The 22973-nt window shown below is 35.4% G+C and overlaps 1 protein-coding gene across 2 annotated transcripts in view; it reads right to left on the bottom strand.

The window, feature by feature from the left end:
• Nucleotides 1-3657: 3657 nt before the first annotated feature.
• LOC138710188 (E3 ubiquitin-protein ligase goliath-like) overlaps nt 3658-22973 on the bottom strand; it is a 666952-nt gene continuing 647636 nt past the window's right edge. Inside the window, exons 8-9 of one of the 2 annotated variants that reach the window (XM_069840830.1) lie at nt 18677-18848; nt 3658-6834 (exon numbers count right to left, since the gene is read on the bottom strand). In XM_069840830.1, coding sequence (XP_069696931.1) covers nt 6641-6834; nt 18677-18848 — 366 coding nt within the window. In that variant the 3' untranslated portion in view covers nt 3658-6640. The remainder of the gene's footprint in view (nt 6835-18676; nt 18849-22973) is intronic. The other variant, XM_069840831.1, reaches the window with a different exon arrangement.

The raw sequence follows: 22973 nt of genomic DNA, 5'->3' as shown, positions 1-22973 counted from the left end.
AAATGTGGCGCGACATGACAAACCAGTAGTGAGTGATCTCATAGAGTGCACGGCAACTCACAGTAGAAATTCCAAAGAAAATCGAGCCTTTTTGGGAGGGATACATAACAACTCTTTCCGATGCCAAGTACAGTTAAGTGAAAACAAAAGAAACCTGAAATACACGAGATTTCGTTATTTCCAAGAAAGGCATCTTCTGTGTACTTAATAAGATTCGTAAAGCTCGAATGGAATTAATTTGGTATCATCTCGTGGGTTGCGGCGACTTGTGACGGGGGGTGGATTTGCTTGCTTTTTCCACTCTGGAATTAATCCCATCCGAGCTTTGCCAGTCTTATTAACTACACATAAGATGTCTTTCTTGGAAATAATGAAACCACGTTTTTTGCAGGCTCCTATGATTTTCATGTAACTGTACTTGGCATCGGAAAGAGTTGTTATGTACATCTCCCAGAAAGGTTAAATTTTCTTGGGCATTGCTACTGTGATACACCGTGCAATCTGATTATGAAATCACTCACTAGTGGTCTGTCACCTCTCGCTGCAATTCAGCTGTCGGTGTGATTCCTGACTCACATGACGTCATTCAAATTCGTTATCAGAGATCGGAAACAACCCTGTACTAAACAAGAAGTTTTGGCTGACAATATTGACAATTACACCTATTATAAAATGAAAAAGATGAACCCCAGAATCTGACTCTCCATGACAATTTTTTATATTTTGTATTTTTATTGGCTATTTAACAACGCTGTATCAACTACTAGGTTATTCAGCGTCGATGTGATTGGTGATAGCGAGCTAGTATTTGACGAGATGAGTCCCAGGATTCGCCATAGTTTACCTCACTTTCTCTTTACAGTTGGGGAAAACCTCGGAAAAACTGAACCAAATGATCATCTCAAGCGGTACGAACCCATCCCAGGGCACAAGTCTGGATCGGCAGGCAAGTGCCTCAGCCGACTGGACTACGCCAGTGGCCGACTCCCCATGACAATACTGTACATCAACAAGGGTGAATGCAGGTTGCAGTAGTCAACTTTCTGGTTGTGGTAACATATGTAAGTGAGAGCCACTGGCGTAGCTCGGTCAGTTAAGACGCTTGCCTGCCGATCTGGAGTTGCGTTCGGGCGCGGGTTCGATTCCTGGTTGGGTTCTTTCCGAGGTCTTTCCCAACCGTAAGACAAATGTCAGGTAATCTATGGCGAATCCTCGGCCTCATCTCGCCAAATATCATCTCGCTATCACCAATTCCATCGACGCTAAATAACCTCGTAGTTGATAGAGTGTCGTTAAAGAACCAAAAAAAAAAAACATAAGTGAGAAAACATCTTCCATGCTCAAAAGAGTCAAGAATACATCAATCGGCAAGTTTCTGGTGTGGCCAGAGACACCTAAAAGAGAAGGCAAACATGATATAGAAAGATTGCCGATTTCGATAATATCACAGAGGTAGCAGGATATGCACAGAAAGAAGCGCCAACAGAAAGTTATCCAAGAAAAGAAAAAAGAAAGAGAAAACTTGAAGTTGCGAAAGAAAGAAAAGAGAAAACACAAATGACAAAACGAACACTCTTCAGAGAATTGCAAAATGAATAAAGTCCAATTTGTGACATTTGCAAGAAGCTTTCAGTGAAATTTGATGTGAAGATTGTAAAAAAGTATTTTATGTAAATTATATTTCACGTAAACACAGACAACACATTCCTGAAAAAGATGGTGATATCTCCCTATGTCACTCATTTTTATAAAGGAGAAGATTCACATAACAGTATGGACCTTAAGGGTAGTTCGGAGGATGATGATTACCTTGAAGAACTTGATAAACTAGTAACATATAAATAAGGATCTATACAGTAAAGAGACATGTGGATTTATATTTTACATAAAAGTGGTATTAGGGCAGTGCAATGCATGCGTAAATAACTAATAGAAATAATAGCGACAGTTTAAAATAATATTTGCAGCCAAAACAAAAATAAATGTCTGTTATAATTGATAATTTTGAAGTGGCCAATAACTATACAGTCAGTGGCCAATAACTGTCAAGAAGTGGCCAATAACTATAATTTCATACATATTAATTTTATTTGGTCACTAGTATCACACCGTATTATTGATTCCATTTTTGTAACAGTGATTTGAATAAAGAAATAACTGACGATTACAGATGCACCAACAGTTCCTTCTTACAATATAATACATTGAAATCCTCGACTTTCAAACATAAAATTTTCCTTAAGTGGCCAATAAATGTATGGTTTACCCTATGTTGCGAGTTACATCGGCCCACCGCTGCTAAGGAGCAATGATATGTTGCGGGTTGCTAAGGAACAAGAGGCACGTAGAGTTTTGAAGAAATGGTAATAGACATTCGCCCACTTAAACGTTTCGTGTCAATACAGAAAACTAATGTAGCTAATCGACGATGTATGCAATGGAGGGGGAAAGAAACTGGCCACCCTACCCTATTATCTCCTGGCCTAGTTGCCTCATAAGGAGTGCTTTTTGGTATCACTTGTGAGGTTCAGATCTGTCTTCGGACATTTGACTAAACAATAACAGAAAACTAAAAATAAAATTGCTGGATTTCCCTAAATTTAATTAAATTATTAATAAACATAAATGAAAATGTTAAAAATGTACATATTTTATAAAAATAATGAAAACATAAAAAATTCATTGATATTACATTGCATTTAGGTAACCTAGTAAGGTAAGTATTACTACATGTAACCTTTAAATTAAATGGATATTGTAATGAATATTTAGTGATATAATTTGAAAATAAAAGACCGTTATGTAACTTTTAAACAAACGATTTGAAAATTTTTACTTTTTGAAACATCTTTAATAATTCTTAATTGTAGGTGCAAAATTATATCATTATTTTAATAAATTTTTAAGAATATTTATTCATTTATAATTGGCGATACAGACCATTTAGGGCTAGGACCTCCTCCAATATTTGTAGTCATTCTGTCCTGTCTCTATCAGTCTCCTCCACCTCCTAATGCCAATCTTCCTTAAATCATTCTCCACATCTTGCAACCACTTAAGCCTGGGTCTTCCTCTTCGTCTTAAGAATATTTATTATTATTAAATTAATATTAAACAATTGCAACATCAGGCCTTTTACACGAGGTGATTGCTTTTACGTCCCGGGGTAGTCAGGCGGTGCATTAAAACATGCTTCTCTGGTAACAGTGTTACCAAACATCCGTTACTTAAAGTGATTTATTAATAATAATCAAACTATTATGATACTGTTACATCGTAAATGCAACAGAAACATTATGCAAAATTGTTTGTTGGAACTAAGAATGTATTATAATTTGAGGCGTTTATGAAATGTGTGTTTCTGAATGTGTTTTAAAAATAATGGAATCAAATTTTATCTTGTAAAATAATTACCTATTTCTGGAAAATCTAAGAGCAAAGGAACAAAATGATAGAGAAATTTTCCATTCACAATATGTTCAGGATTCGTCCCTTAAGAGGACTGTAATTTAACACCTTCCATCCTCTATATTTTACGTGTTTATGATGTAGGGACTACAAAATATAATTTGTAAACACACGAGCACTGTCTCTGACTGAAAGGAAAAAGGAATGACATGTCGAAATCCGAATTCTGGTAAGACAAGAGACTTCATATGGAGTGAAATATTTTATTTGGACACAGGTGAATAAAAACATATTTCAGATTTAAAAAAAGTATCAGTGAATAAGGAAATCGTACCTTAATTTACTGGACTAATCTTGAAGTATATCTACAATAATCATTCTAATATGTACTGCACTTTTCCTAGGCAACTTTACCACGCAGTTAAATTCTTTCTTACTAGGACATACCTCATACAAATCAGATTATACATTCTATGGCTTATGTAATAACATTGTTGGTCACTAGAATAACATAACCATTTTGTGAAAGATACCTAACATAATTCGGAAGTACCTGTATTTCACAACTACATGTCTGCTGTGTTCTTGGAAACATCGTAAAATTGAACAAGAAACACAATTTTGCAAACATTTGATTTCTGTCAGTCTTCTTTCAATGTGGTAATAATATATCACAAGTTGAGGGTTTTGCTTGTAGTTCACTTTATGTCTAAAAATACTGGAAAAGATAAAATCTTACTTCAAGAAAAATTGCAGTACGAACTTACGTAACAATTTACCACTGCCTTAAGTCCCGCATAGTTCAGTGACCATCAATTAACCGTAACAAATTTGTACATTTCTGAATTTGTGGTTAGAGTGACCAGATGAGATTTTGGGATTATGTCCCACTGACCCAAAAAGGGCATTTTTAATGCATTTTGTTTGTTTATAATCCAATAAAATTGTAAAGAATTGCCGCTTCACTACGGAATGTTTTAGTTTTCTGTAAAACAATGTAAACTAAATAATAAAATTAAAAGGCTCACAATATCCATATTGTGAAAGAGAAATAGATAGAATCTTACGAATATTTTATTTGATAATTTTTTATTGTTAAACACTGTTTAATGTAAAGTAGAAAATTATTATTATAGCTACTGCAATAATAAATTATACATATTTATGAAAATATATCTGAAAAGGTTACCGAATATAATTCTATTATTGGAGAATTGAAATCGAAATCCTTGTATTGATACTGTTACATATAGATACGTACACGTACTTTGTTTTTTACGACTTCATTATTATGTGTGCCAAAATTAACAATAAAATGTTTCGTTCTTTAAATGACTGAAATAAAAACTCTGGAAATTCTATGTATGCAGATATTAACATACTGAATGCAGGCGGCCTTAGAAACAATTCGTCACAAGTATTAAAAGTCTTATTATTTAAGGATAGACATGTTTAATTGCTTTCTGTAATTATCCCACTAATTGTAGGACTTGAGTCTTGAGCGTTGTGAAGAATGACACCGCAGAAACAAAATGTACGAAAACAATAATTTATACGAGCTACAACATAGATACTTGTTAATCAGGATTTTTAAAGAACATTTTTAAGTGTGCATAAATTATGAATCATGTTGTAGCATGATTTTTAGTAAGTTACATAACGATGCTGTATCAGCAATTAGGTTAGGTCTATTTAGCACCGATGGAATTGGTGATACCGAGATGGTATTTGAAGAGATGAAACCGAAGATTCGCTATGGGACTACATGATATTTTCCTTACAGTTTGGGAAAAGCTCTGAATAAAACTCAACAAAAGCCAAGCGAGAATCGAACCCACGTCTGAGAGGAGTTCTGGATCAGAAGGCAAACGCGTTACCGCGTGAGCTACGTCGGTGGCTAGCATGATGATGTAATGAAAAAAAAGTGTTAGCCTGCTATTTTACTGTCCCATACCAGCAGTAAATACCCTAAAATACGAGTTTCGTGAAGCATAGTGCCAGTAGAAAGAGACAAAGACGATATTTAACTAAACATTCTTGTGTGTAACTGTTTTAATGTTTAACTCCGAAGGAACGAGTAGTTACCAAATTATTAATTTATTATATTCACTTTCGATTTTATAACTGTTGCGTACCATGACCACCTCTGCAGTCTTATAGAATTTTGACAATATTTGTCTCTATGGCAAGAAACTTGCGGTTGAGAACCTATCTCAATTTAACTTTCTTTAGTTTGTGAAATTTAAAGAAATAGGTTATTCAGAGTATGATCTTCCACCTCCACAGTCTACCAATATACCAATATTATTATTATTTTTTTTTGCATTTTTATTAGAACAAAACTATTCTTTAAATGTTATGAAATGTCACCTTATTACAAGAAATGTAAAATATTTACAGCAGTGGAGTGAATGTAACATTACATCTTAGATGGGTAGTGTAGAAATAAGAACTGCCCCAACTACAAACTACGAAAGCTCAAGATAGTTGGGAGCAAATGTGGATATACAACTCCATCATTTAATAATCTCAGCGTTGTTATCTGAATAGAGTTGAAATGAACGTAGAGAAAAGTTAGATTAATCCTGAGTACTTCATTCACAACATCTCAAACCTACCTATTTAAGATCAAAAGGACGGAGAAATTAATCAGCCCTAAAATCTCATTTTCACAATAATCCCTTTGGAGGTATCTTCTGTCTTTGATTATGATACCAAACAACTGATACTCAAAGAATTACATTCTTACATTACAAGCCAGGCAGTTTTTTATTATAATATACAAAGAATACACTTGCAATTCTGGCATCAGCTCTATCCTGTGCTTTAGTCCTGTAGAGTGCAGTGGTCCACCAGTAACCGCACTAGATTCGTCAAAACTCTTCATTATCTTTTTAAATTTATAAGTAACCGAGGCAATTATGATTCTAAGAAAGGATTGAGTGCATCCCAAATTAAACATATGGTCACTCTACCTCTTTCATATCACTTTGTTCACTCTGTATTTATTCTTTACACTTTCCACAATTCTCTGAAGTTAATATTTTCTCCTTCTTCACAACGGTTCATTCTCGCAGCTAAAATTATCCTGTCCTTACCAAACGAAACGTTGTACAGAATGGTTTACTATGCATATCGTACCATTAAGTACGCTTGTAAAGACTAGGATAAGGGATTATCAAGATTTTAAAACGGGAAACCGCAGAAGTCTATGTAGAGAATGTTGCTCGTCCTACTTGCCGTGCTCATGGGATGGACTGGCGTTCAGACTGGCGCAGCTATCCATGTCGCAGTCTTCTATATCACAGCTAGGCGTCCGCCCAAGTTCGCAGTCGCACTTGTAGGAGTTATCACAGTTGTTGTTGTTGGCAGTGTCGGCCGACATTTGCAGCATGCAGTTGCTGCATTTCTGTTTGTGTATCGCATCTGGAACATACAACTCATGAAAGTCAACCAACACCATGGCACAGCCTGGAGATTCAGGCTCAAATCGTGTTGAATTTGGCTCGGATTTCTATGATCTAAAAACTCTGCAAACATGCATGAATTTATGCTCTAAAAATATCAAAATCTGACATACAAACTTGGAAATATGACGAAAAGAAATTAAATGTTGCCCAAAAATTACTTCGAAAACTCTAATTCAACATTCAACAACTTTTTTATAAAATGACATAGTAAAAGTGTTTTAATGAATATAGTAAAAGTCCAATATAGCGCGGTTGTTGGAGGATACACTATACCCGCGCGTTATAGCTGAGCCGCGATATATCGGAAATGATCATAGTCCATTTGTTAAAGGAATGACAAGTCACGTGGAGATGGATAAAGCCGGTAATTTAATGCACTATAACCACAGTCTACTATATACAGTCGCGAAGCTTGAGGTGTTTTTTTGCAAATCTCGTGATAAAGCGCTCCAAGCGGTTAGCAACTAGAAACAATAGACTGTCCATGGTCGACTTTGGACTGTGTCGTATTTCTATCGAGTGCTAGCTCGTTGCGTATTTCACATTGATGCTTGTGAAATGTTCGTTATTGGTTATAATGAAAATGTTAATGGCTAAAATATAATAATTGGAATAATAATATGGGAGAAGGAGGAGACGTTTGTAGTGCTATAAATTGTAGCAACAGTAAGAGAAAGAGGCCAGAGTTATCCTTTTTCCGATTTCCGAAAGATTCATAAAGGTTCCTGGGTTTCCACAAGAATGCTGTGCAGAAACAAAACTGTTAATTTGAAGTTCTTTGTGACTGTTAGAATACATTATATCCTTAAATTTCACAATGAAACGTTTCAGTCTAACCGAAAGGACATTAGATAACTGTTAAAGTTCTGTCACTTAGGCTGCTAAATTTCCAGAGAAATAAAGGTTAGGTCTACTTTTTTTGTCAGATGATATATTTTTAATTGTAGCTATTAATTTTGTTATTATTTTTATGTGTTATTTAGTAAAGACGTAGAAAAATTAAGTTTATTTTAATGAAATTTATTGATCACGTTTTATTTTCAATTCTGGTGGGATTATTATTGCTTAGACCTACTTTTTCCTTCAAAGGATGTGTTTTTAATTATGGCTGTTAATTTTGTTGTTATTTTTATTTGTTGCTTTACTAGAGACGTAGAAAAAGTCTGTTACAATAAAATTTATTGATCACGTTTTATTTCCAATTCTGGTGTGATTATTATTTCTTAACCTCATCCCACTTTGTTAACTACGTAAGCCTACACTACAAGTACCGGTACACGTAAGCTACTCCATTAATTCATATTTCCATTATTATTGTTGTAAAGAGAAATGCAAATTAATATTTACTGGTTTCATAGTTAATTATCGCTATAATCTTGAATGAGTGAAGCTATTACAGTAAATTTCAGTTCGTTTTGAACAAACAAAAATTATATTAACTTATTTCTTGCAGGTATATTCGAGTTTATGGTGGAATTTAATATACTTCATTAAAATAATAAATTAACTTTATGCATTTAATATTTCAATAATTGAAGGAAGGTTTTAATTTTTCCAAAAGAACACGACAACGAAAGTGTAACATATTTTGTCGGCTGCTAGGAGAGATCTGCGATGATGAGGCGATAGTAGCTATCCTAGTGGTGGGCAACTACCCATGTTTGCATTTTTACTACATATTGAGCTTCGCGACTGTATATAGTAGACTGTGCTATAACGCTATATATTAATTTAAATAATGTAATACGTAGCCTACTGTAATATAAACTAAATACTCATCAGTTATGTAGTTTACTCCATAAAATTTGTTATTGTATTGTTTTTAGAAATAGTTCACTTCACTGTGTATAAACTATCTTTACTAAAAAACATTTCGTAAGTTTTGTTTTGCAGACTAAATCATTGCGTCTTTCCTCCGTGTACTGTTTTATATTAGCAAGATGGAGGAAACGAGCACTGTTTGGTTCACTTTGCGTTTCCAACTAAGACAATACTGCCCGTGTCTCACGTCCTGATCCGAGAGTTCCCTACTGCTTATAACCACACCTCTTAGGTCTGCTCGGACCAGCACGACAGCTGCAGTACATTATTTAGATATCACTTCAGTAACACTTGGAATATTCTCTTTCTCTTCTACAACATTTTCATTACCGCCATCTTCATCTTCGTTTTCTTCATTTTTACCACCATTTTCATTTCGTACAACATTTATGATATCTTCACCTTCTACTTGTACCTTTTGGAATGCCGCATTCCCGCTACAAGTTTGTCTGTCTTTTTCCGCTTTTTACACGGTCAATTATTATATTTTAAGCTTTTCACTCACTGGATATGCTTTTCGTTTTTGCGACATTACTATATTTAACATTTAATTAAATTAAGACACAGAACGTGTGACATAGACTAACACTGAACAACTTAACACTCAGAACATGTGACACAGACTAAAACACGGTACAGTATAACTTTTACTTTACAAGATTTCAGAAAACCAAAATAAAAATGTATTCATGACTTGTTAAGGCACAAATTGTTTCCCGTTATGCCTGCAAAATCCCTTGGAATGCAGTTTCACAACCCCGAGAAAAAGGTCATTGTCCACTATGGGCTGTGCCTATACCTGTTGATGCAAGACGTTTAATACCAGTATACTTATATTTTAAAATAGAATTAATTAATTATAATACTTTTGTAATTATATTTTTTGTAGCCAATCAGAAGTAACTTAAAACAAATTCTGTGCATTGTTGATTCATCGCTTGCCTGTTAGCAGTTAGTTGTTTAAAATCCTTCTTATGTGGTACACGCTAGTAGTAGTTCATGTCTCTGTTAGTGTCCATTATAAATAATGGAAAACTGGCTTTGATCCGGATCTTTGAAAAGAAAGGAACATAATGATACGTTTCATTTAGGCAGTGCTAATAGTTCAGAAGCTATGTGTGAAGAAATATATTAATTACTGTGTCATTAAAGAAATATCTAGTCCCAATGGTAGTTATTCAAATAAAAAATACTTTCGTAAATATGACAAGAGTTATTTGGAACGTTGATTTACTTGGTGTGGCAATGAGAGTGGACCAAAACCTTGGTGCGTTGTTTGTTACGAAGTGCTTTCCAACAAGTGTATGAAACCCGCGAAATTGAAACGGCACATAGAGACGAAACATGCAAGTATAAAAAGTAAACCTGTGGGATTTTAAAATAGAAGTATAACATTTCTTATATCGTCATCTGGAAAAACAAATAAAAAAAATTAATGTAGAAACATGCCCGATTTTCAACAAGTAAAGATGCAATTTGGCACGTTTTATTGGTGTACGACATACAGTACGAGCACATTTCAATGTCCAGACTGGGTGTCTGCAAAACTATTAAGAAAGTTATCAATACATGAAAAGATTTGGTACTTTGGTCCTCTGTTATGAATTCGGGTGGTTCCTGGCTGGATTATAGGCTTGACACCAGATATGCAGGGAAAAGATGGCGAGAAACGCCACGTTCATAGTTTGTTGTTGAAAGTAGAATGGGAAGTGGGTAGACGGGTGGGGTAAGAAATTTCATAAAATATTAGTACTGGGAGAAAAAGTGAAAGACGATTGCCATGTGTCATTTCCAAACTCTGAGATTTTCAGCTATAGTGTGATATGCAATTCGTTTGAATTTTATTTTTTCTTCTGTCTTTTTTGAAGGCCCACAAGAACAGAACTCGAGGACCACAGGTGATCTACGGACCATAGTTTGAGAAACGCTGCTCTATGCGGTATTATCTTTTCATTCATCTTTTTTTTAAGATTGATTTCCACTAAATGTATTATACATTTTATATTTTTTATTGGGGGACATAATTTCCCGCGTTAAATAGGACCATGCTATATCGGGCTTTTACTGTATTAACTCCTTCAAGGTGGACTCAGTCAGTATAGCATAAACTATGTACCTTACTAAGAACCTCCGGAAAGTATGAACATTAATTTACTTATGTGAAAGAATGTTCGATGAAACCATCATCTCACAAAGATCCTTAGAAAACTTCTGGCTGATTTCTCAAAAAGCATGCGCTGTGCTGTATGTTTCTGCAGCGAATTGTATATCTAGACAGCTTTTGTATTTAGTATCGCAATGTTGTTGGATTATAGAACGTTCTGAGTTGTAATTTTTACTTCACAAATTTTGCAAAACAACATTTTCTCATCAGTACTAAAATATTTCTCACCAAATTATTTCACAAACACACGCAGTTTCGCAATATCAGACCACTTCACTTTAAGTATCATAAAACCAGACTCATATGCAGCACAACCGAATTCACACTTCGCAGTAGAGAAGACGATCCTTATGTTTGTTTTGAGGCTCACATTTTACGAACGTGCCACTCTCTCTTGTCATCATTCCAGTGTGCTAGTACCAAACTTAGCCAGAGTTGTCGCCACAGGCGGACTTATAGGGGAGGGGGGCATGGGGGACACTGCCCCCAAACTTTTCTATTAACGTAAAAAATATTGAATTCAAGAGATCTATTTTGCTTTTGTTTACGATTAAGTTTCTGTGCTTAAATTTATGAATTAATGTCTTTCGATTATGTGTCTGGGCTATAATATTTATTTTAAATTTCTGAAAGTATAAGAATTTCTATACCTTATTTGAGAAATGGAAGTACTGTAATGTTTCTTTTGTAATAGCCTGTACTCATGTGTTAGAAGTCTGAAGGTTTTAGGCCGCCACTTGAAGATGTATGAATAACATACTGCACAACAATGCAGGAAAAAAGGTGATCCCGGTATAATGTGTACGGTACCTAAACTTAAAGACGAAATTAAATAAAATAATTAGAATTTACATTTCATTATGATATCTTCAGGAAGGTAAGCTTAATATAAAAAAAAGTTTCTGTTAGCACTGTTACGTAGTTTTATTGATGCATGCATATGTTTCTGTATGAGAGAGAAAAAGAGGGACATTGTTTTAAGTTATGTCCTATTATAATTTGTAGTTGACCTAGTTGTAGTTCATGCCCTATACAACTCGGTCCGAAACATCGTAGATATGGATGTAACACTATAAGAAACAAGCCCCCCGAAAATACCTTTATTAAATGATCATATTCCGATATTATGTACCACTGTCCAGCTATAACGGGGGGAAGAGGTAAATGATGTCACACATAGCCCTGTTATATGGGGATTCTATGATCTTTAGCTTTGCTCCCCCCCCCCCCCCCAAGGAAACGGTACTCTCTCCACCTATGGTTGTAGTCTGTTTGTTGACAATGCACAGTAAACCATCCCAACAACATGGAATGATACACATGACGGTCATATTCGCTTTTTAGGAACTAATGTTACGTGAGCACCACAATAAATACCAGAAAGCACTAACTGCATCATAGAAAAATACATTGGAAGACCTCCAACTTAATGTGTACTATCGAGAGACTATTGAAATTATGAGTGGATGTTTTGTCAGTGGTGGAAAAAATTGGAAATACATCTCATGTTACATAGCCCGATCGGTATTGTAGTCCATTATACTAACAGGATTAGTAGCAGTAGTAGTAGTAGTAGTAGTAGTAGTAGTATTAGCAGTAGCAGCAGCAACAGCAACACACATACGTCATTTAGAAATACTAACCCCTGCTGGTCGGAAAATATCTTGAATTTAAAGGAGCAGTCCGCGATAAAATTAAGTTGGCTTTAATCAAACACGTTTTTCAATCTAAGTAGAATGCAATTTGCCGCATGTCAATGCGAGGCATGGTTCTTGAGTTACTGACTCCGCACAAATACTTATGACGTCATACCACTGAACTGATGTGATTGCGTAGTAGACTGAGAACATCTCCAAGTGCAGTGCTTTATATTAAATAATCTTCTCGCGCCGTAGTACACGTGAAAAGAATTTCAGACTTAGTTGTGATTGAGTGAAGTCATATTTTTCTTTTCATTTAATCATAAAACAGCACATACCTACGTTGTGGTTTTATGTAGGGCTATTTTTCTTTATATGAACGATTTTGAACTACAGTAGACTAAACAAGAAATTATATCGTAATACAGTTTAAAATGCCGTGGTGTCGTGATTTTTCGTGTTCAGAGGGAAGAACAAAAGCACAACATGGAGAAGAGGTATCATTTCATGTATTTCCGAGCAGAGAAAAGTCACCGCAAATATTAAAAAACATGGATGAAGAAAATCAACAGAAATGTTTTACACCATCGAAAACTGCTATTGTGTGTTCTAATCATTTCCATGAAATTGATTGTGAGGAATCGTCTCTACTGAAAAGACGTTCAATGAAAGACAACAGAACTCCTATGAAAATGAAGAAAACTGCTGTCCCTTCCTTATTTTTGAAAGGAGAATCTCGCCAAGACAGTTCTGATACTACGCGCTCCTCTGCTTATAAATGAAAGAAGGTCGTTGAAGAAGTAATAGCAAGTTGCAGTGATGCACCTATAGCTCAAAATATGGACGTGTGTGTAGTTCTCGATGAGGCTGAAAATTCGCAGGAACATAATATAAACAAAGCTGTGCAGTGTCAGATAGGGTGCGAAAAGCCAAGAAATGTGTGTGGTGAATCAGATGTGGGTGAGCCAGAAACTGACTTAGATCTTTTCAAATAGAAGAAGAAACTTCAAATTCTAATTGAACAGGTTCCGAGGACGCTGCACATGAAACAGAAAGTAATATAGAAAGCCAAAAGGTGTTTTTTGTATTCTGGTCAGCGTTACAAATTTAGTTTGTCTTCTGTAATATTTGTCATTCCGCTGTTGGGAATGGATCGAACCTGGATCCAGCGATTATAATGCTCTGAAAAATTTTGTATGTAACCCTGCCCTTTTAAAAGACCTAAAGCAGATTAATCAGTTTTATCACACCAGCAAACTTGAATCATATCATAACGGCAGATTGGTTTACACTCCTAAGAGAAAACACTTTCCATATGATGGAATGGTAAACAAGAACTATGATTGCAATAATGACATAATTACAACGTGAAAAGAGATGTAACTAGCTCCAGACTCTAATACTCGAAAGTCACTAAACGATGGATGGAAAAGAAAACATGCAGCAGGAAGGAAAACACGTGGAGAGAAGATATGCAGAGAAATGTGTTGGAAGTGCCTAAACCGTATGACTCAACAACTATGGTGCAATAAAATAATATAAACCATGTACTAATTTATTGCTAACGTGAGATAAACACGTATCTGTAGTCCCTTCATTACGAATATTTCACGTCTTGCATACATTCACTCACTCAGTGAAGGCGTTGACTTAGATTATAATGGATTGAAATATTAAACCCTTTCAGTTTGAACCCTTACCAGACCCAAGTCGTTCTAATCACAGAATGGAACAGAATGGATTGTACACGGGATTTAAAGGGGGATAGAGTTTGGGTAAGTTATTATTATTATTATTGTTATTATTATTATTATTATTATTATTATTATTATTATTATTATTATTATTATTACAGTATATGCATGCGATAGGTCCTAAGTGAGTTAATAATAACTGACTGTAACATATGAATCTGTATTTACTCGTCCTGCACCACTGTATGTGAAACACAACTACAACGCAGTCTTATAAAGCGATCGGTGCCTATGATGTCAGAGCTTGGAGTAAGACCGTTAATATTTCACAAACTAAAAGGCGTAGAGAGATGAGACAAACGCCGTTAATCTAAGGATTACTTAGGTAAACATCCTATAATATAATCAACATTTCGAATTTTATCGCGGACTTCTCCTTTAAAGGCCCTTTTGGTGCCTGGTAACTGTGTCCATATTTCAAAAAGATTGTATATAACGATCTTCGTGGCGTTGTAGGGCAGGACATTTGGAACCGTTTCTGGATAGGAAATTCATGTCCACTGAAGCATGTTGGTGTACTCCCGCCACTGCTACATATTATGTACTATTTATTTACTAATATAATCATGTATTGTTACTGTATTAGTTACATTTTTTGTATTCGACAGATATTATAGATAAAAATATGTATATAAGGGTACAGTACATCACTTATTCATAGATTTCAAAACAGGCATATGACTCTGTTAAGAAGGAAGTTTTATATAATATTCTTATAGAAGTTGGTATTCCTAAGAAACTAGTTCGAATAATTAAAATGCGTCTCAGTGAAACATATAGCAGAGTACGTATAGGCCATCTTCTGTCAGATGCTTTTCCAATTCACTGCGGGATAAAGCAAGGAGATGCACTATCACCTTTGCTTTTTAACTTCGCTCTCTAGAATACGCCATTAGGAAAGTCCAGGGTAACAGAGAGGGTTTGGAATTGAACGGGTTACATCAGCTACTTGTCTATGCGGATGACGTGAATATGTTAGGAGAAAATCCACAAACCATTAGGAAAAACACAAAAATTTTACTTGAAGCAGGTAAAGCGATAGGTTTGGAAGTAAATTCCGAAAAGACTAAGTATATGAGTATGTCTCGTGACCAGAATATTGTACGAAATGGAAATATAAAAATTGGAGATTTATCCTTCAAAGAGGTGGAAAATTTCAAATATCTTGGAGCAACAGTAACAAATATAAATGACACTCGGGAGGAAATTAAACGCAGAATAAATATGGAAAATGCATGTTATTATTCGGCTGAGATGCTTTTGTTATATAGTCTGCTATCAAAAAATGTGACAATTAGAATTTATAAAACAGTTATATTACCGGTTGTTCTGTATGGTTTTGAAACTTGGACTCTCACTTTGAGAGAGGAACAGAGATTAAGGGTGTTTGAGAATAAGGTTCTTAAGAAAATATTTGGAGCTAAGAGTGATGAAGTTACAGGAAAATGGATAAACTTACACAATGCAGAACTGCACGCATTGTATTTTTCACCTGACATAATTAGTAATATTAAATCCAGACATTTGAGATGGGCAGAGCATATAGCACGTAAGGGCGAATCTAGAAATGCCGGAGGGAAAAAGACCTTTGGGGAGGCCGAGACTTAGAAGGGAGGATAATATAAAAATGGATTTGAGGGAGGTGGAATATGATTGTAGAGACTGGATTAATCTTGCTCAGAATAGGGACCGATGGCGGGCTGATGTGAGGGGGCAATGAACCTGCGAGTTCCTGAAAAACCATAAGTAAGTATTATATTTTAATAATATTTACTTACTTATGTGAGGGCGGCGGCAATGAACCTTTTCTGAAATCTATGAATACTGATGTACTGTACCTTTATATTCCCTTTTTCTCTTCAATATATGTCGAATACATAAAAAGTCATATGACTCTGTTAAGAGGGAAGTTTTATATAACATTCTTATAGAAGTTGGTATTCCGAAGAAACTAGTTTGATTAATTGTTAAAGTATGTTTCAGTGAAACGTACATCAGTGTCAGTATAGGCCAGTTTCTGTCAGATGCTTTTCCAGATGCGGGCTAAAGCAAGGAGATGCACTATCACCTTTATTTTTTAGCTTCCTTAAAATCCATAAGTAAGTTAGTGAGTGAGTGAGTGAGTGAGTGAGTGAGTGAGTAAGTAAGCAGATAAGTAAGTAAGTAAGTAAGTAAGTGAGTGAGTGAGTGAGTGAGTGAGTGAGTAAGTAAGTAAGTAAAAGTAGGTAAGAAAGTAAGTAAGTAAGCAAGTAAGTAAGTAAGTAAATAAGTAAGTCCCTATCCTGTGCAAGATTAATACAGTCTCTATCATCATAACCCACCGCCCTCAAATCCATTTTCATATTATATTTCCTTATATAACGTTTTTACAAATATTACGTCTATTCAAATCAGTGCAAGGTAACTAACTAATAAGTTATACTAGGTTATCAGAAACCTAATGTAGTTCTCAGATTAATGTGTACTTGATCTTTTGTTTACCACGTGCGTAGTGATACATTAGTCTGGTTCTTGATTTGGATAGATAGTAATAACGTTCGTTTCATGAATGTTGATAGCTTTTTCATTGGCAAACGATGCTGTCAACATAACAGTTGAAGCATTTGTTAGTACAGAAATTCAGGAATAAAGTATTATGTTTGGTAATGGGGGGAAAATGGTTAGGTTTCATCCTTTGGTTATTAAGTAAGAAGACTCAGACTATAAGAAGTGGCAAAGATGTGAAAATTTCCAGCGATATTTATAGCAATAGCTTTGCAGTGGCGTAGCGTGGCAATATGATCTGGGTAGACTGTATTAAAAAGTTGTCGACACTCAATTTTTCTTTGATTTACGATACAAACTAGAAGCAATATATACAATATAAGTGAGTACCTATCACATTCTATTAATTTCAAACGAATTAAACATTTTGTAAAATATATCCAATCATATTAATATTCTATTTTAAAATCTAAGATCACTTGATGATGATGATGATGATGATGATGATGATGATTATGATGATGATGATGTTAATGGCGACGATGATGATGATGATGATGATGATGATGATGATGAAGATACTAATATCTACAACTAGTCAATTCAAATTTCAGTATTTACTGTATAACATTTTATTAAGCATCAAGCTAACAAAATTGTATCTGTACAAGTGGACGAAACGTTGGATGTTTCATTCAAGCTTCTTTAATTTATCTCTGAATCTGTTCATTTAGAACTGACGTGATAATCTCAATCAGTTCATTCTGGATATCTGGCGAAGTGCCTTTGAAAGAAGAAGAAGAAGAAGAAGAAGAAGAAGAAGAAGAAGAAGAAAAGTGGTCCTTCATAAATTGTTCTTCCTGTGTAGTATAATCTAACAATTTTAAATATTGCCCTTATTGTTTGACTCTAACCCTTCTTTTTGTCCCCTGAAAGCTAGTTCTTGTTTTCCTAAGAAAAGTACAGCTTGAACAAGACGACCTAATATTTTGCGATCAGCAGACACTTTTTCATTGTGTTTAATGGCAGACAAACGTGCAGCTTCAGATAAAGCATGTTCAATTCCTATGCCCCTCCCCAGTAGTTGAAACAATTCCCTATTATGAATACTGTATGTCTTTTAGACGCTTCATGTTGCAAGCTTTCTTTACTTTCCTTACACTTGGTATTCCTTCTTCACTCCACTCTTTTTCTCCCCCAAACAATAGACATACAAAGCAATACAATTTATTTTGAGTATGACTGCCGGTTAATCAATTAAATTTGTCATAGCACGATGTTTGAAACGTTCGTTTTTGTCTCTTCTCATGCAAGATAATGTCAAGTTTAGGAGTTGGTCTTTTACCTTTTAATTCGCATTTTCTTTCGTAAGACAATTCGAAAGCGGAGTTTTTAATAAATATCAACCAAATCAATAGAATGTCCATACTTCCAAAACAATTAAAATCGGAATATTTATTTAATACTTGTGCCACTGCAAATCACCACACTTTTATTAACAACCCACGAAACAGATGAAACACTACTAATTGGTCAGTAACAATGAGTGAGAGATATTGGCGTATTCAGCCATCCTCATTGTTACTTCAAGAGTAGTAAACTGTCCAGTCTCAGACGCGCATCTGATGCCATTTATGGTAAATAAATAAACTCTGTCTTCCTTCAGCGGGCAGGTCAAAATGCAATGGGGAAAGCTATATTAGTCACACGTCTTGTATGAGACTCGGAAGCTCCCAGTCTTTACTCGACTATGCTGCCGCATCAAATAATTTTAAGACTGCCTAATCACATGGTACATGAATTGGACACTATCGTAGTTTATTTATTTATATTATTTTTTTTTTCGGTCGGTAGACTCAGTCTTAAAGTCTCCCCTGACGCTACGCCACTGTAGATTTGTGCTTAAAGGCCCCTCAGATCTTTGATTTTTATTACCTGCGGTGGCAGTGCTGTACTGCGTGGATGTTTCCATCAAACTGGGGGACTCTGTGGGGCGCGCCGTGGCGGCCGTGAAGCACTGATCCGAGCACAACGTCGGTGTGAGCTCATCAGGGGATGACGCACGACTGCTGCGGCTTTGAACCTCAGGTGATGCAGGACCAGAAGTCTGAAAGAGCGGTGTAAAAGAACTATGTAAAAAAGACGTTACGCAACCTAGCTTCACAATCTAATCGGACTGAATTACATGTACACACTCTCGCACAAATAACAGTGAACTGACAACGTATGCCAAATACAGTACTTCTCTATGGGGTTATGACTTACAACAATACGAAATACTAGTATTATTAGTATTCCATTTTTATACCATGGTTTTCTGTTTCGTTACCAGTGTTGGCACCTGTAGGAAGAGGGAAAACCTCACCTTCCAACAAGCTTAGAAGACGGTGGAACGGAAAGGTAATGCAAGAAGCCATAAAACAAGTTCCAGAAAAGACGTGAGAGACGTTTCATCTGGATTCAGTATTACGGCTGGGGAAAAAAAAAAATGAAAGTGGCCGGTCTCTTGAGCAGTGAAAATTTTCTAAGTCCCTTCGGGTGAGCGCGCAGTTCACTACCGTAAACTTCCGTGCGCCGCTTTAGTTAATTCTTCTTATTTGAACTGTGGTACCAATGAAGCGTGGTGAGTCAGTGAAGTTACAGTTTTGCAGTGTAGTGAATAGTTTCGATCAGTGATAATTTATAGTGTCAATGAAATGTGTTCTACAGTGTCAGTGAAATGTGTTATATTATAGTGTCAGTGAAATGTGTCACAGTGCCAATGCAGTGAGTGAAATGAGAGTAAAGTGAAAGATTATTATCCGTACCAATGTGAAACTTATGTAGGGCCTATACATATGTAGGTTGTAATGTAAAATTAAGATCACTTATTAATTAAGTTATTTTATGTATTATTAATTGTAATTATTGTGTATAATCGTATTGTGTATATAATTGTATTGTGTATTTAATTGTATTGTATATCTAATTGTATTGTGTATTGTATATATAATTGTATTGTGTTTTGTAATTTTATTGTGTATTGTTTATATTGTTTGTACCACTGCCACCGGGTGCTTGACCACTTGCAGTCTAAATACATACATACATACATACATACATACATACATACATACTTATATAATAATACAAGGCACTGATTTGGGCTACCTCCACAGCATGCTTCGAATCTCCGTAGAGAATTTTTTGTTTTGTCTTCTATTTTAATTTTTACAACTCGTTTTAATGTAATGTAGTCAAATAATTTTCCTTATGTTACTTCATGTTACTTACAGATAATTACAAAATTGCTGGAAATGCGTCGTTATAATTCTAGGAAATCAGGATATATTTTGTCATCAGAATTATGATTTTTCTTCTTGTTTAAAATTATAACGTTTAGGCCCTGATGATCACGGATTTAGGTTAGTACAGTATAATAATCATGTTCCCTTTAGCACAACTTGCAAATTAATTATTGCCAATTCACTGAGGAACAAAGATATTTTTTCTTTGTCTCAGGAAGAAAAATATGTGATTCTGATAGCATTTTTCTTCTGAATTCAAATATGATATCGCTTTTTTCCCATCACGCAAGGTTTCCGAGAAACAGGCGTTTATAATTTCAAACACTTTAATATTTTCTACATTCTTAACTACACAATATTCAAACATTTTGACTCGCCTAGAAAGTAAGGAATGACGATTTTCTGCTATATTTCGCCTGTGGAACATCCCTCTTGATGGTCCAACAATAGTCGGCCAGCATATTAGAATTCCATTTGCCTTGATACCTCTTTTCCATAGCTGAAATCTCCTGATGAAAGTGTTCCCATGCTCATCGCTCACTGCGCCAAGATTATCTGGGAAGAAATCTAGGTGCGACTGCAGGAAGTGTACTTTTAAGAACATATTACAACCCAAATATTATGTTATAAGATCGTTGACAATATCACGGTAATTTTCCGCCTTTCGATTTCCCAAAAAACTGTAACTTTTTCTAATGCTTGCCAAGCTGCTTTCTTCAGTGGACTCAATAGTTCCTCAAACTTTTCATCATGCATTAGTGATCGTATTTGTGGACCCACAAATATTCCATCTTTAATTTTTGCGTCACTAATTTTACGAAACTTGAACTGTTTTAAATTCATGAAACCAGGAGTACTGCCCATGGCTTTGACGAAATTCTTCATTAATTTTAGTTTGATATGTAACGGAGGTAGATACACATTTTCAGGATTACACAATGCATCATGTTTCACATTTTTCTGTCCAGGAATGAATGATTCGCGTTTAAGCCATTCTTTTCTAATGTAATGGTTTTTCCTGTCCCTACTATCCCAGGGACACACAAAACAATAGTACTTTGTGTAACCAAGCTGTAGACCAAGAATAAGTGCAATTACCTTCAAATCACCACAAATATTCCATTCATACACTGCATATTGAAGCTTTTCATATATATATATATTTTTTTTTTCTCGTGTTTCTTTCATACTAGCAGAGTGAGCCATAGGTACTGATGGGAATTTATTACCATTATGCAAAAGCACTGCTTTTAAACTAACTTTAGAGGAATCAATGAACAGGCGCCATTCTGTTGGGTTATGTTCAATACCAAATGTCTCCATAACAGAAGAAATGTCGTTACAAAACACCAAGTCATTTTCTTCAGAAAAAATAGTCTTTGAATTGAGAATGGCGATCACGATACATAAGTTACATATCTTTGTATTGTTTTGAAGAAGATTCCATCCTTTTAGCCGGGAAGCAAGCATTTCAGACTGTGTTTTGGATAACTTTAAATCTCGTATGAGATCTTAAGATCATCTTGAGTCAATAAATGAGACTCAGATAAACAGCTTTGTTCAAAATTTGTATCACCAAACTCTGTTCCTTTTTCTTCCTTACTTCCATCAGAATCTGAGCTCTCTTGATCTACTGTCACATGTTCTGGAGGCTTTGTATGGAAAATTCTTCGCAGTGTGGAACTGTCTCATTACAGATTACAAGTTAGGGTACACCACTGTATGTTTTGATTTTGACGTAATCCCTTTAATGTTTGTTAAGCAGAAATAACAGTGAGAGGAGTTATCTTTGGATTCCCTCCAAATCATAGGGATAGCAAATGGCATGTGACTTGTGCTATTCTTCCATGCAGTGAGAAGCCTAGAACACGATAACAACAGATATGTGGGGCCCAGGCCCTTATTTTGTCCTCCACTTACACACAAAATAAAGTTCATAACACTTTTTCACTAATGGAGTAAGGTTTCGCCTTTGAGACTTGAGAGTCACTTCACCACATATTATATAACAAAAGTTGTTAAGATGATTTAAACCAACTCTAGCCATTTTGTAACTAAAGACTAATTAAAAGAAATAAATTTGTAAATATGTAATACACAATAATTCAGACACACAAAGCACTCACAATGACGTGTTTACTGGTTCACTGCTATCTCACAACTAGCATCGTTCTGATGAATACGTGCTACACTATAGTCGCGACGCTGTTATTCCCGGCGTGACTCCTCCTCTTTGCTTACGTCTTAGAAAGTGAAGGCTCTATAAAGTCTAGGTAGGTAGTATCGTTCGCCATTTGTGTTCTTTTGTTGCCGAGCTACCGGACGAGGGATCTATTTGCCACACCGTTAAACATTATCATGTCATAGCTCCTATGATAATAAATCAAACGCACTGTAATTCAGCAAATAATTGAGCGGCAAATAACGTCCTCGTGTGCTTTCTGCGAACGCCAACGAAAGAGCCAAAATGGAGGGCGATTATATTAAGTGTTTATCGAACCTTCTTTATCTTCATCAGCGAATCAGAAGACGCACACGTTTAAATGTAGCCAACCTGCAACGTGATTGGCTGCCGGAAATAAGAGCGACGGGACTACAGTTCACGTCTGTGCATGTCTGTACATGTCTGTGGATGCGTATTCAATAGGCGGTGATCTGTACATGTCTCTATACGTCTGAACCTGTAGGGGAGAGTTGGTCAAAACGGGATACGGAATCTTGTACATTTCCTGTTGAAGTGATAGGAAACAATTAAATTTTTACTTATGAATTCACTATTCTATGTACTTTCATAATACATTTTGATTTTCACTTCTAATGATATAGTTAAAGTGGGAAAACAGTTTTCTTGGAAAGTGCGCAAGTATCCCGTTTTGGCCGACTAGTTGGGTAAAACAGGATACTTATTTAAAATAAAGAAAATATTGTTAAGGAACTGAAAAAAT

The sequence above is a fragment of the Periplaneta americana genome, chromosome 12, assembly GCF_040183065.1.
Source record: "Periplaneta americana isolate PAMFEO1 chromosome 12, P.americana_PAMFEO1_priV1, whole genome shotgun sequence".
NCBI lineage: Eukaryota > Metazoa > Arthropoda > Insecta > Blattodea > Blattidae > Periplaneta > Periplaneta americana.
The sequence above is the reverse complement of the archived record's forward strand: the minus strand, read 5'-3'. Positions and strand labels throughout refer to the sequence as shown.